Below are 14,339 nucleotides of genomic sequence, written 5' to 3'. Positions count from 1 at the left end.
CTTCATTGCTCTGTATCTATTCTCATCTATACATGAAAATCTTTTCCAGTAACAAATTTCAAAATAAAACTATCAGTAAAAGCTTAAACTTCATACTGTATAACTTTATCAAATCATCTACGAAAATTAAGATAATACATACCCTGGTAGTCAGCTCCTGGTTTTCCCGCTGTAAACTAGTCACCTCAGTGGAAGCAGAAAACTTTCTTTGAGTGTTTGTGTTTGATCTTTCAGCTTCTAGTTCAGAAACAAGCCCCTGGATGCGTTTTTCTGCCTCCTGCAGTGATCTAGAGCAAAAAATTTCAGTTTTATTCAGTAACGGCTAAATTAAGATGTGTATTTATACATTCATATATAATCGAGTTAGAATATCATTGAGTTAGCTGAGAAGCTATATGCATTTTACCTACACTAAGTAAATGAGAATGGGGTTAAAGCTATAAGCATATTGGAAACTTTTGTCTTCATAAACTCTTTTGTTACACAGATTCACATATAGGTTACTATTATCACCTTCAATTTACCTTTCAACAATAATGACTCTTCTTTTTCATAAAAAAAATAAATAAAACTAAGTGAAGTAGGTTCACTATCCTAGCCCAAGGCCTAAAATTATAAAATCAATGTTACCAGTATCAGATAAATGAGATTACCTTTATAATGCCTTCATTCAATTTCCCTCCAACCAATCAAATATATGTAGAATATGGCTTATTAAGTTTCATGAAGACCAAAATGTATTCTACCAATACTTTTCATTCTGATACATCACTTACTCATCTAATTCTTTACTGTCCTACAACCTTTTAAAGTCGCCACACATAGTTTCATCACTTAACTGATTCTGATACATTTCTATCTTTTTCTACCACTGTTTGCTTAGTTTCTAGCTACCACCTCATTTTTTCTATGCCATTCTTACACCAGTTCACTGTAGGTATTGTCGGTAAATTTCATATAGAAACCTGAAGGTTGCAATCAATTTGCCACTTCTGTTCTCCATGGTGGCAAACTTTATATCCAATAACCTCTCCCTGTAACTCTTCTCTTATACTTCTGTTCTCCATGGTGGCAAACCTTATATCCAATAACCTCTTTCTTTATGTTTTTTAAGTGTGATGATCTGTGGTCTAATACAGTTCTAGGAAGTTCATGAAACAATCCATATCCCTATGCTTAAGTACAATGCTTATAGTAACATGGTGTTCTGGTGATGGGTACTGTGTCAACCCCCCCAAGTGCAAAACATACACAAAAGATGGGGCTGCACTAGTGTAGAACTCCCTCCTGGTACTGCACAAACAGATAAATCATATATTCCTGCTGCTTCTTTATTAAGAGATCATAGACATAGCAAGGCATTTCCTTGGAGTAAACTTCATCAACCACTTGGGGCTGTCCTTGTTCCACTGTAAGATGATGCAGTCGAAGTCTTTAGCTTCCTCCACAAACATATTCATGTATGAATAGAATCATCCTATAGAGTCATCAACAAAGGTCAAGAATAAGAGTCCTATGCCTATGCCATGACACTGGTTACTCATAACCCACTTAGAAGGCTCCTCTAACATGCATCCTCTCTTAACAAATAACAATAGAAGATAGAGATATAGAAACAGGAAAACTTTACAAAGCTATAAAAACAGCAATAAACAATACAATACCTCCAATCAATGCCAAGCAAGAGTGACTTCCAACTTTACTTCTGCCACATCATTATCATCATCATCCTTTCTGCCCTTTCCTTTATGTCTAACTGGATATCCAGCTTCTTTACTACCTCTGTACGACAGCTTCTGGCTATTCAAGAACACACAATCCATTCATTCATCTCTTTTGACTGGAGCTCACTCTGTCACAGATGTCTACAAGATTTGCTTGACTATAAATGATCCCTTTCCACTGAATTTCCATATCATTAATGCAGTTTCTCCTTTGCAAGTAACTATCTGTTTGCTTTCTGATTATCTTCGATAAGTGGAAGCAATTATTCTCTTCCATTACCTTGGCATTACACTCTCTTCAAGTGGCTTATCACTTATTTCTGCACCTCCCCTGTGCATGTATGGAGGGAGTTCAGGTCCATATGCCTTTTATGGATTAAGATCTTTCGAAATTATGCATTTTCTAAGAATTTCAAAGCCCATCAAGTCCTCCTCCCTATCCCATCTCACTAGGGGTGGGGTTGGGTTATACTGTCCTCCACTGCAGGAAAACCACCTGGCTACTTCACTGTACTAGTAATCCTCTTTTCTTCTGATGTATATGTTTATCATCTTTGTTTCTTCAATGCTGAAATTGTATCTACCATGTCTATAGCCTCTTAGTTTTCATGAAAAAAAGAAATCTCCATATGCCACAGTCATTCCATACCAATACTTTTGAATAAATTCAAAAGGTACAAGGAACCTACAAACACTGATCATCAGCAATGTCAAGGAAGTAGTAAAAGTATACTTTCGAAAGTGAAACATCCATACCTGTTAAGCCTGCGAACAATGTCTTCGTGTCGAGCTGTTTGGGTGGTTGACATTGCCCAAAATTTCTTTTCTTCAGCACAAACTCTCTCTTCCCATTCTTCCCTCTCTTTCAAATACCTTGTGGTTTAACATGCAGGGCAATATGTAGTGCAGGAGGTGGTTGCAGGTGAAAGTGAATGCAGGAGAGGGTATCATGTTAGTTGTGCACTGCATGCAATTGGTGAAATATGCTTACATTTACTCTGCATATCTCATAATCATGTGACATCCAAGGCTCTTCCATTCTATATTAATTTTAAGCTGTTGCTTTAAACAAAATACAATGAGTGACAAACAAATGTACCTAAAATCACCACAACTATTTTCAAATCTACGGGAAAAGTAGCCTGCCTTGTTTCCTATGAGACAATAACACATCATGGTTAGAAAATATGAGATTTAGAGAGGTGTATACATAAACAACCAGGTTGAGACATGAATTACATTACTCTCTGCAATCCTCCTTCAAGTAAAGACTGTACTGCCATACAGCATACTGGTGTCAGGCAATGAACATGTTTGTCATTCTTAATGTCATTTAATCCAGTCAGTCCATATATTACTTAATGGGTGTCACCAAGGTAAGCATTCTCATGGCTTCACTGTGTCTTCCTCTGTTTTAAGGCACTATCGTTAGAAACTAATAATGTCTCTGACTTGATAGTAATACAGAGGTCTGTACAATCATGTCTAGACCAATAATCTGATTTCAAAAACCACATAAAGTATTTTCAATTGCTATCTGTGCAGTCTAATGTGGTCCTAAGTTATAAGAAGTGCATTGTTTGCGTAAGATATTCAATTTCTTCAAGGTACTACTGAGCCTATTGAATGTATTTCCACATCTTACAATTGCAAGGAACTATGAAATTTTATCTAACTTTACCTGGAGTACTTTATGCATTCTCTTAAAAAGATGATGATTTACAATAATGCCTTACTTTTTCTCCAGAAGGTCGAACTGTTCCTTCCAGTCAACATTGCTGTGTGACTCTGACTGCACTGAGACGTGCTCCAGTAGCTCATTGTACCTATATGCATATATTAACACATTTACTCAACATACACTACCGATAACATAAACACAAAACACAAAGCTGATTAAGTTGGTTATTTCAGGGACAGTATTTACAGACAAACTTTGACTTAGTCAATCATAATCAACCAAAAATGACAACATGTAATTCAGTGTAGTAAAAAAAACTAATTATAAGGCTTACATCTGTAATCTAATATTTAAATCATCAGAATGCACAAGAGAAAAAAAATACACACACTATTTATTACAACATGCAAACCTACCCTTAGGTAAAAAGCATTTAATCCCAACCTTACAGTTACATTTTAAGAATAATGAAGACTTATGAGAAATTTCTGAGCAATGCACTGGACAACCTTCCACAACAAAAGCTAAGAAACAACAGAGCTATACTACTGTAGCAACCACCAGATGGCATACCATGTGAATGAGATGAGAGCTGTGCAGTGGGTAGCACTTCCCACACCTAATTAGAACACTCTTAAGGTGGTAGACCCCGAATAAAGAGATGTTATTTTGAGCCTTATGGCCATCTCCAGCTGAAAGCAAGCTTGACAATGGGAAGATTAATGAAGTCTAACAACACCACAAGAGGGTTTGTGTATGTGCAGTGGCAATAACTGCCGTAAAGCGCTGGTTTCTCAATAATGCAATAAAAATCATAGAAAGATGAGTAGAATTATACATGAAACAATAATGCAATCAAGCTCTTAAGAGAACAAGCACATAACACATTTACTTGACTTTCAAGCTAATATACATATGGATAGGTATTGGTTGCAAAAATGAGGTCAATCTGCTGTAGTTAAGAAAGCTAACAAAGAGATGGCACAAAGTGATATTGACCACTACAGGCAACAACCTAAACTGTAGTGAGTAAAACACAAGACAATATCATAACATAAATGCAAGGCATCACAAAGAATAACAGCAGGCTAAAGGAACAACAGGAGAGTCACTGACTCACTTCTTCCTCATCTCGTTGAGCTCGTTGGCGCAGGATGCCTTCTCAGAGAGGTCGTGTTCCTGTTCCTCCACACGGTCAAGCAATTCCTTGATCTGGATCAAAGTGAAAAAGGACACTATTCATGATACTGCACTGAAACTATGAAAAAAAAAGGAAAAATGCAGGAAAAGTGATATCATGCTGACAAATAAAAAAATCAACTTAACCAAGAAAGGGGAATTCTTGAGGCATATCATTACAGAAACATGAAAGGAGAGACAATGAACAGTGAGAGGAAGAAAAAACATCAAAACAAAAAAAAATTGAAACGAGATAAAAGAGAAATTTCTTTGACCAAACAATAAATTATCTAGGAAGTTTGCAATATGAGAAAATGTATCATGTAAAGATGAAAAATTGCCAGAGAAAACATGAAAATGTCTTAAAATCAGTTCGAAACATGAAATGAAAAGCACAAAGAAATATATATAATTTTCTTTTAAGATATATAGTGCCTATGTTAAGAATGTAAATAAACTAATTGTGTAATTTAACATGTATGAAAAAATAGCAATAAGGAAAAGATAAAAAAGAATGAGTGAGGAAAGATTGACAAAGAGGATATAAGTGTCAGAGGTAGAGGAAACAAGAAGTGGGAGGCCAAACTGGAGGTGGAAAGATGGAGTGAAAAAGATTTTGAGCGATCGGGGCCTGAACATGCAGGAGGGTGAAAGGCATGCAATGAATAGAGTGAGTGAATTGGAACGATGTGGTATACTAGGGTCGACGTGCTGTCAATGGATTGAGCCAGGGCATGTGAAGCGTCTGGGGTAAACCATGGAAAGTTTTGTGGGGCCTGGATGTGGAAAGGGAGCTGTGGTTTCGGTGCATTATACATGACAGCTAGAGACTGAGTGTGAATAAATGTGGCCTTTGTTGTCTTTTCCTAGCACTACCTCGCGCGCATGCGGTGGGAGGGAGTTGTCATTTCATGTGTGGTGGGGTGGCAACAGGAATGAATAAAGGCAGCAAGTATGAATTATGTACATGTGTATATATGTATATGTCTGTGTATGTATATATATATGTATACGTTGAAATATATAGGTATATATATGTGTGTGTGGACGTGTATGTATATACATGTGCCTGTGGATGGGTTGGACCATTCTTTCGTCTGTTTCCTTGCACTACCTTGCTAATGCGGGAGACAGTGGCAAAGTATAATAAAATATAATAAATGAATAGATAATAAAAATAATGATAATAAACCCCTAGGATGCTACTATTTCACAATGTAAAATCAACATTTTTACTATGCCTATAGTCATACATATCTAAGATTTTTTCTCGTTTCTTTTTTTGCAGTGGTTCACGTGGCATGGGCAAAACATCTCCATCAAGACCACGGCAAGTGAAAGGAGTAAAAGTAAAGAAAAATGAATATAGAAATCAACCAGGGCTCTGCAGGTGTCTCATGTGATCTTCCATATTCAACAGAGAGTGAATACCTTTCCAAAGAATATTAGAAAGCATTCTCAGCCTTATTCAGGTAAAATGGAAGAGCCAAGTATTTTACACTTATGACGAATCTGCAAATTCTTTTATTACATACAAAATATTTCAAATGCCCTATGAAATGAAATCAGCTCTTTCACATTTCTGGTCTTAAAGATTCCTTCTAAAAAGTTCATATCAAAATCAAAGATTCAAACAAAACACACTTCCTTATTTCATGGTCTCATATCCACAGCAATTTAAGCCTATAAAAAGTAAGAATACCTTTCCACATTACTGAGGCCAACCCCTGCTTTAAATCATCATCTATACTGATTCATTTACCTGCATTTCAAGACAAGTTACACGATGCCTCAAGTTGTTTGTGTCTGAGGCCATCTCTTCCTTGTCACGTCTCAGTTTATCAACCTCTCGTTCTGACCTATCCAGATCACCTTCACACACCTCCAACTTCTTGCGAAGCTGAGTTAGGTCACCTGTAAGGGAGGCTATGGTTTCTCGTGCCTCTGCCAGACTAATCTCAAGCTTTGCTCTTGACCTACTTGAAGGAGACTGCAAAGGAAAAGATACCTACACTATGGCAATATTCTGTAAATGTAAATTTCCTTTGCAAATGCTGTGGAAGGTGTATACAGTTTCTGATAATCAACACTGTACTTAAACATTGGTATAAAAGTCAGATATATAGTGGTATTCATCTAATACTATAGATGTCATCAAGTATCTAAAGTATCCATTTTTTTCGAGTGAATTTCAAAATTGTTATCTTGTATAAATGATACTTTTTTCATATTACACTTATGAACAATTACACTTAAAATGATTGTTAGGGTTACAGATTACAGTAAATAATTTGTTAGTTCTCACCATAAGTAGGAAGCTTAAGTGATACTTAAAGTTCTGGTACTTGATAACTGGCAAGTGTCAACAATGACTACACCTTAAAATAACATTACAAATACTTCATCATGTTAGTCTTGCGTTAAAACTATGTCTGTCTTTGGAAAGCTTGATATACCAGTCAACACACATGTCCCCATAGCTTCCCAATGGCTAAAGATTACAAGAGCAGTGATGGTCTTTATACCAGTGTTAAGCTACTACAGCTGAGCCGTATATGTCACGTCCACTATGTTGAGTGTCCTGAAGATCTCTTACAAGTCTATCACACTTATTATCTACTACAGACCAAAAATGTATTTCAACCCTACTTTTCAAGCACATCCTCTAATGCAAAGTAAATCTGACTCATGCTATTAGCGATCGTCTCTAAAGCTAAACATCATGCAAGACAGGGTGCTGGAAGAATACGGTGCCACAAGAATGCTGAGCCTTTGAAAAAGACAGACTGGAAGAAACCTAAGCAGGACAACTAAGGTCAAAATATCAACCTTAAAAACAGGTCCTGTTCCATGGATAATGAATGGAAAGAAGACACATAACTGTGTATATCAATAGCAAGACTTGTGATTGAATAATATCAAGTCTTTAATGAATACAGCCTAAACTTAAGAAATTGCAGACCTATTTTAAACTACATGGTCTTTCTGTACATTAAAACAATGTATAAACAAGTGTATTATTCGATGAAGTGCTTTGTTACACAACTGCCCATTGTTGACAAGAACTGAAACTCATGTTGTGCCTAAGAATCACTGCATGTGGCTGTCATTTGCTGGTGAATCCCATAACCAACAAGAGCTGTTATTCACATGTGTAGCATTCTCCATGCTAGGCCCCATTCCCTTACCAAAGAGGTGTCAGATCATAAGCACTAGCGATCATCATTTTGAAACTTGGAAAAATAAATTCCTCCCAATAGGACAGTAAAAGGAACCTCAGATCATAAGATCATCAGCTTACATTATTCTGAGCCTATTCTGAGACTAGAATTTAATTCTCTAAAGTTTCAAAACATTATTTACAACAATTCTGACCCTCCTGGAAAGTGACATTGCCTAATACCTGGTGGAGTAGGTCAAAGTCAGATTGGCTGAGTTGATGGAGATGGTTGTGGTGATGGTGAGCACCAGTGATCGTGTTTGAGGGGGAGGCTCCTCCTCCGACACCACGCAGCCGAGTCTTGAGGCCAGAATTTTCTTTGTGTAGCTCCAGATAGTCAGCCTGGTTAATGCATCATATGATGACAGTCTTCAATCATTATTACGAATTTACAAATATTAAACTGCTCTTTCTTCTTGCATCAGCTGATAATTACAATGTAAACATACCTGGGATACACAATGACATTACCTTTTCTGGTGGAATTTTGAGTGTATCCACCATTAAATTTGTTCAGTGTCACAAACTTGAGAAATCTAGACACTAAGAGGTTCCACATGCCTGAAAAATCTGTTATGCTCTCAGAGGCTAAAGTCTAACAAATATACTATCTAAGGTTCTAAACATAATAAAGAACTTTGCCTAAAGGAGCATGATAGAGCCAGAGGGTGGACATGGCGCATGGATGGTGATGGAGTGGAGGTGATAATCAGACAAGTTGGAGGGAACAAGGGTGGTAAATACCATCACTATCCTAACGTTTCAAAGTCAGTCAACAGAAACTGAAGTTACAGCATAGAATACAACTGTTTACACAGATGAGAGACATAAACATCATGATGACTTTGACACTGCCAAACCATAACATGACCTTAAAATCTTTATAACTGTAAGAAAATTCTTGTCACACTTCCACAAGTTATCCCATGTCATTCTTACTTGCACTTTATGCTATCCATCCAAATACAACATGCACAGGACAAATACCACAAGTTTAGGATATCATGATCAACTGAAAGCAAAATATAAAAGACTGATATCATGAGTTATGGATCAATGAAAACATTATCTTCTAATTACAGTCTACTAGTCAATTCTAGTCAAGAGTCGAGTACCCTTAAATATCATGAGCAATATTCCCCATGCTTAAAATATTCTCATTTCAAGGTATATAGGAAAACTTCCAGGCAATTCACACACTTAAAATTAATATGCAAAAGTAAGTCTTCAGTGTCATAATTTCTTTGATGAATAAGGATAAAAAGTACTGATTTTAACAAGTATTTAGCAGAGAAATGTTATTTTTAGGTCTAGGAGTGAACTTACATTGAACTGTAATAGAAAAAAATCCTTAGAACATAAGATCTCCCCCACTTACGTGTGGTCGCATCAAGAGCAGACAACAGAACCTTAAGAGGTAAATCCTTATTTGCCTCCTTCCCTTCCTTTGTTCCTTCTTTTTTGGAAGTAATAACACAGAAGAAAGGGAGGATACATTCCCTGATATGTACATATCTATTACATGTTGAGCTACACGAATACCATAATGTTGTCTACTGATCATAAATGACATCAGGGCTTCAGGAAAAAGGGTATATATGTAGCGTTTTTATGATTCCGACAAATCATACTGCTTTCTGGTTTAATGACTGTTTAGGAGTAACTAATATCATATGATGCACAGAAAGTGCATTTCCGATGAGTTTATGTCAGGATGAATGGAGTTATGACATGGCTGGGGGAAAGATGCTTAGTGTCTTTTTGTCAGTAAAGTGTATGTTGTGTCAGTGTGATTTTTGACAGGCTGATTAGATCTGTGAGTGAACAAAAAATGTAATAAACTGTGTTGAGAGAGAGAGAGAGAGAGAGAGAGAGAGAGAGAGAGAGAGAGAGAGAGAGAGAGAGAGAGAGAGAGAGAGAGAGAGAGAGAGAGAGAGAGAGAGAGAGGAATACACGAGAAAATCTAAGTATTTGGGCGCTTGGGTAAGTGTAGTGAAACAGAAAGAGAGATAAGGGAGAGCAGTACAGGGTAGGTGAGCAATCTTAGGTAAGTGGGGTGAAACAGAAAAACAGATGAGGGAGAGCAGTACAGGGGAAAATAATGAAGGGTATGCTGTTAGTAAGGAAGTCAAGAAAGGATTAAGGAACAGCGCTGTCCTCTCAACCCTAGCTTCTCCGGCCAAAACATGGACATGGGGCGAGTCACAGAGGTCAAGAGGCCAGGATGGAGAGCATGTGGCATGACTAGATGGAATGAAGAAAGTAATGAGGGGGTGTATGAGAGATCTGATATAGAATGGAAAGCAAAGAGAATGAATTTTGGAATGGTAGAGTGGGTGAAATGCAATACTTTTAAAAGTAGTTTGGGCATGTGGAAAGATTGCAAAACGAGGAGTTTACAAGGTGAGTGTGCGATAGTACATCAAAAGGATTTGACCACCTGTGATATGAGGAAATGAAGAGGAAGAGTACTGGAGGAAGAGAAATGAAGGAAGAATATGTGGTATGATGTCAGCAAAGGAGGCATATAATGACTGTGATTAGTGGAGATTCTTTTGCAATTTTGCCATAACAATCCCCTTTATGGGAGTCCCTGGAGCAAAAGGGCATCAGATATATAAAAAGAGACAGAAACAACAGATATGTAAATAAAGAGTGCTGATGTGCGAGCAATAAGGAGTTTTATATTTCAGGGGTGATTAGTGGATGGTTATGAAGAGGCTTAGGTGCTGTTGCAACAAACTGTGTGCCACAGATGATGAAATGGGACTGAATTGAAAGAATTTTTGATGTCGAGCCAATGTTGAATATCCATGGGTGCTAAGCAACTGCTAATTGTTCTGAGCACTGTTTTGCATAGCTTGCAGTTCTGCCTTGTTCAATCTAAAGAGGACCACAAAGCACATCACGTCACAAACTCTTTCCAACTTTGATATAAATTTAGGACCCCCATTATACTCAAATTTCATATCTGCAGTTCTCTGATCCCACCTTTGTTAGTTGCCTTTTACAACACAAAAAAATATGAGAACTTTCGCTCCCTCATCCTCTGGTATAGTGATGCACAAGTACTGTATATATTAACATATTTTGAAATTTAGAACCTTAAAAAAGAATTCTAAACACAATGTGATGATAGAAAGATACACACACATTGATACTGTCAAATGAACTATGAACCAAAGACATTCACTGGTGATAAGGACTTAATTACAATTTACAGACAAGTGTTGATGTTCAGTCAAACTTTACAAAATAAATACAAAGTAAACACTATAAATGTCCATTCTCAAACAGCAAAACAAAATCAACACAAGAGTGCTTAAGGTCATTTGTTACGTTAGTCTTAATAAGTAATATTAGAAATACTGTAAATAATCAAAATAAAGCCGCATAAATTTCTACAGCTAAGCAGGAAATTTTCTTTTATGTAAATTTCCCTAAAAGGAAATAGGAGCACATATAGATTAATAAAATCACTCACCAAGTACAACTGTTAACTCAGATTAACAACATCCAAATACTGGTGCTAATCTTACCTGTGTCTGTTCAAGCTTTGCCTTGAGACTTTCCACCTGGGTCTCAAGAAGATCAACAAGTAAAGCATCACCAGACCCCGTCAGAGTCGTAGTACTACTCTCCTGTGGAGAAAAAGAAATAGAAACTTAGTGCCACAACTGCTGTGTGGACAAATAAATATCTATTTATTTATTCATTATACATGATCACCGTTTCCAGCGTCAGCAAGGTAGCACCAGGACCTCTAGTCAAATGACACCATTTCGCATTATTAATGCCTTTAATTACTCCTAAGATTAATTATAAAATTAGTATGCTAATTACTCGACTAATTACACTAATGTTTGGGTTTTGACCACAGATTCATATTCAGCACGCCCAAAAGCATCTATCCTGATATTCTCAAGAAAATCCATTTTTTGAAAAAATCAACAAAAATCCAAAATATATGCAAAATATTTTGCTGATTTTCAACTTCTTCAGATTTTCATAAAAATCTGCGTATAGATGTTATTTTACATGCTGATTAAGGATTTCTAGTCAAATGACAGCATTTCGCATTATTAATGCCTTTAATTATTCCTAAGATTAATTATAAAAAAATTAGTATGCTAATTACTCGACTAATTACACGAATTTTTTCATTTTGACGACAGATTCGTATTCAGTATACCTAAAAGCATTTATCCTGAAATTCTCAAGAAAATCCATTTTTTGGGAAAAAATCAAGAAAAATATTTTGCTCAAAATTTCAACTTCTACAGATTTTGATAAAAATCTGCGTATAGATGTTATTTTACATGCTGATTAAGGATGTCTAGTCAAATGACAGCATTTCGCATTATTAATGCCTTTAATTACTCCTAAGATTAATTATAATAAAATTAGTAAGCTAATTACTCGACTAATTACACGAATTTTTGGATTTTGACCACAGATTCGTATTCAGTATAGCTAAAAGCATCTATCCTGAAATTTTCCAGAAAATCCATTTTTTGAAAAAAATCAAGAAAAATCCAAGGCTTTTATATAGCCTTGCAAAATATTTTGCTCAAAATTTCAAATTCTTCAGATTTTGATAAAAATCTGCGTATAGATGTTATTTTACATGCTGATTAAGGATTTCTAGTCAACTGACACCATTTCGCATTATTAGTGCCTTTAATTACTCCTAAGATTAATTATAAAAAATTACTATGCTAATTACTCGACTAATTACACGAATTTTTGGATTTTGACCACAGATTCGTATTCAGCATACTTAAAAGCATCTATCCTGAAATTCTCAAGAAAATCCATTTTTTTAAAAAAATCAAGAAAAATCCAAGGCTTGCAAAATATTTTGCTCAAAATTTCAACTTCTTCAGATTTTGATAAAAATCTGCGTATAGATGTTATTTTACATGCTGATTAAGGATTTCTAGTCAACTGACACCATTTCCCATTATTAATGCCTTTAATTACTCCTAAGATTAATTATAAGAAATTACTATGCTAATTATTCGACTAATTACACGAATTTTTTTTATTTTAATCACAGATTCGTATTCAGTATACCTAAAAGCATCTATCCTGAAATTCTCAAGAAAATCCATTTTTTGAAAAAATCAAGAAAAATCCGAGGCTATAGCCTTGCAAAATATTTTGCACAGATTTTCAACTTCTTCAGATTTTAATGAAAATCTGCATATAGATGTTATTTTACATGCTGATTAAGGATTTCTAGTCAAATGCCAGCATTTCGCATCATTAATGCCTTTAATTACTCCTGATTAATTATAATAAAATTAGTAAGCTAATTACTCGATTAATTACACGATTTTTTTGGGTTTTGACCACAGATTCGTATTCAGCATACCTAAAAGCATCTATCCTGAAATTCTTAAGAAAATCCATTCTTCGAAAAAATGAAGAAAAATCAGATTTTCAACTTCTTCAGATTTTAATGAAAATCTGGGTATAGATGTTATTTTACATGCTGATTAAGGATTTCTAGTCAACTGACACCATTTCGCATTATTAATGCCTTTAATTACCCCTTAGATTAATTATAATAATATCAGTATGCTAATTACTCAACTAAAAAGCTGAGAGTAAATGTGAATAAGAGCAAGGTTATTAGGTACAGTAGGGTTGAGGGAACTAGTCAACTGGGAGGTAAGTTTGAATGGAGAAAAACTGGAGGAAGTGAAGTGTTTTAGATATCTGGGAGTAGATTTGGCAGCGGATGGAACCGTGGAAGCGGAAGTGAATCATAGGGTGGGGGAGGGGGCAAAAGTTCTGAGAGCGTTGAAGAATGTGTGGAAGTCGAGAACATTATCTCGGAAAGCAAAAATGGGTATGTTTGAAGGACTAATGTTTCCAACAATGTTATACGGTTGTGAGGCGTGGGCTATAGATAGAGTTGTGTGGAGGAGGGTGGATGTACTGGAAATGAGATGTTTGAGAACAATGTGTGGTGTGAGGTCGTTTGATCGAGTAAGTAATAATAGGGTAAGAGAGATGTGTGGTAATTAAAGATGTGGAATTTTTTTTCCTCTACAGTTCACTCATGGAAAAAACAAAGGATATAGATAAAAAAATAATAATACACACACTAGTTCAGCAAAATCTTCTAAATTCACATGCTTACCTTCTCAGGCTGTTGTCTATCATCCAGATCTGATATAGAGTGAAGAGACCCAGACTCAGAGTAGCAAGATACCAAGACATCATCCCTGCTGATGGTTGGGAAATCATCACGTGTGCTGTGTCGCGATGATGGAGGTGATGACCTTGACCTCTTGTTAGACCTTGACCTTGAGTTTGACCGCGACCGTGCTCGCTCTGACATGCCAACAAGATGAAAAAAGGCTAATTATTTTCTCAGCACAAAGTGCAGTATTTCCTACAACTGGGAAAACAAGACATTCACAAAAATTTCTAAATGGAAAAACAGCAGAAGAGTAAAGTTTACATGCATGTTTGTTCATAATCCCAAACATACCTCCACAGTGCAGCAGACAGATACTCAACC

General features: G+C 36.0%; 1 protein-coding gene across 6 annotated transcripts in view; it reads right to left on the bottom strand.

Annotated features, from left to right (window-relative positions):
- osp (myosin phosphatase Rho interacting protein outspread) overlaps positions 1-14,339 on the bottom strand; it is a 221,619-nt gene that overhangs the window by 41,363 nt on the left and 165,917 nt on the right. For all 6 annotated transcript variants that reach the window (XM_071662121.1, XM_071662122.1, XM_071662123.1 and 3 more), the window contains 8 exons: positions 13,956-14,149; positions 11,344-11,445; positions 7,988-8,146; positions 6,347-6,574; positions 4,526-4,617; positions 3,461-3,550; positions 2,481-2,597; positions 143-287 (listed from right to left, as the gene is read on the bottom strand). In XM_071662121.1, the coding sequence (XP_071518222.1) occupies positions 143-287; positions 2,481-2,597; positions 3,461-3,550; positions 4,526-4,617; positions 6,347-6,574; positions 7,988-8,146; positions 11,344-11,445; positions 13,956-14,149 (1,127 nt within the window). The remainder of the gene's footprint in view (positions 1-142; positions 288-2,480; positions 2,598-3,460; positions 3,551-4,525; positions 4,618-6,346; positions 6,575-7,987; positions 8,147-11,343; positions 11,446-13,955; positions 14,150-14,339) is intronic.

Source organism: Panulirus ornatus, chromosome 5, assembly GCF_036320965.1.
Source record: "Panulirus ornatus isolate Po-2019 chromosome 5, ASM3632096v1, whole genome shotgun sequence".
NCBI classification, from domain to species: Eukaryota; Metazoa; Arthropoda; class Malacostraca; order Decapoda; family Palinuridae; genus Panulirus; species Panulirus ornatus.
The sequence above is the reverse complement of the archived record's forward strand: the minus strand, read 5'-3'. Positions and strand labels throughout refer to the sequence as shown.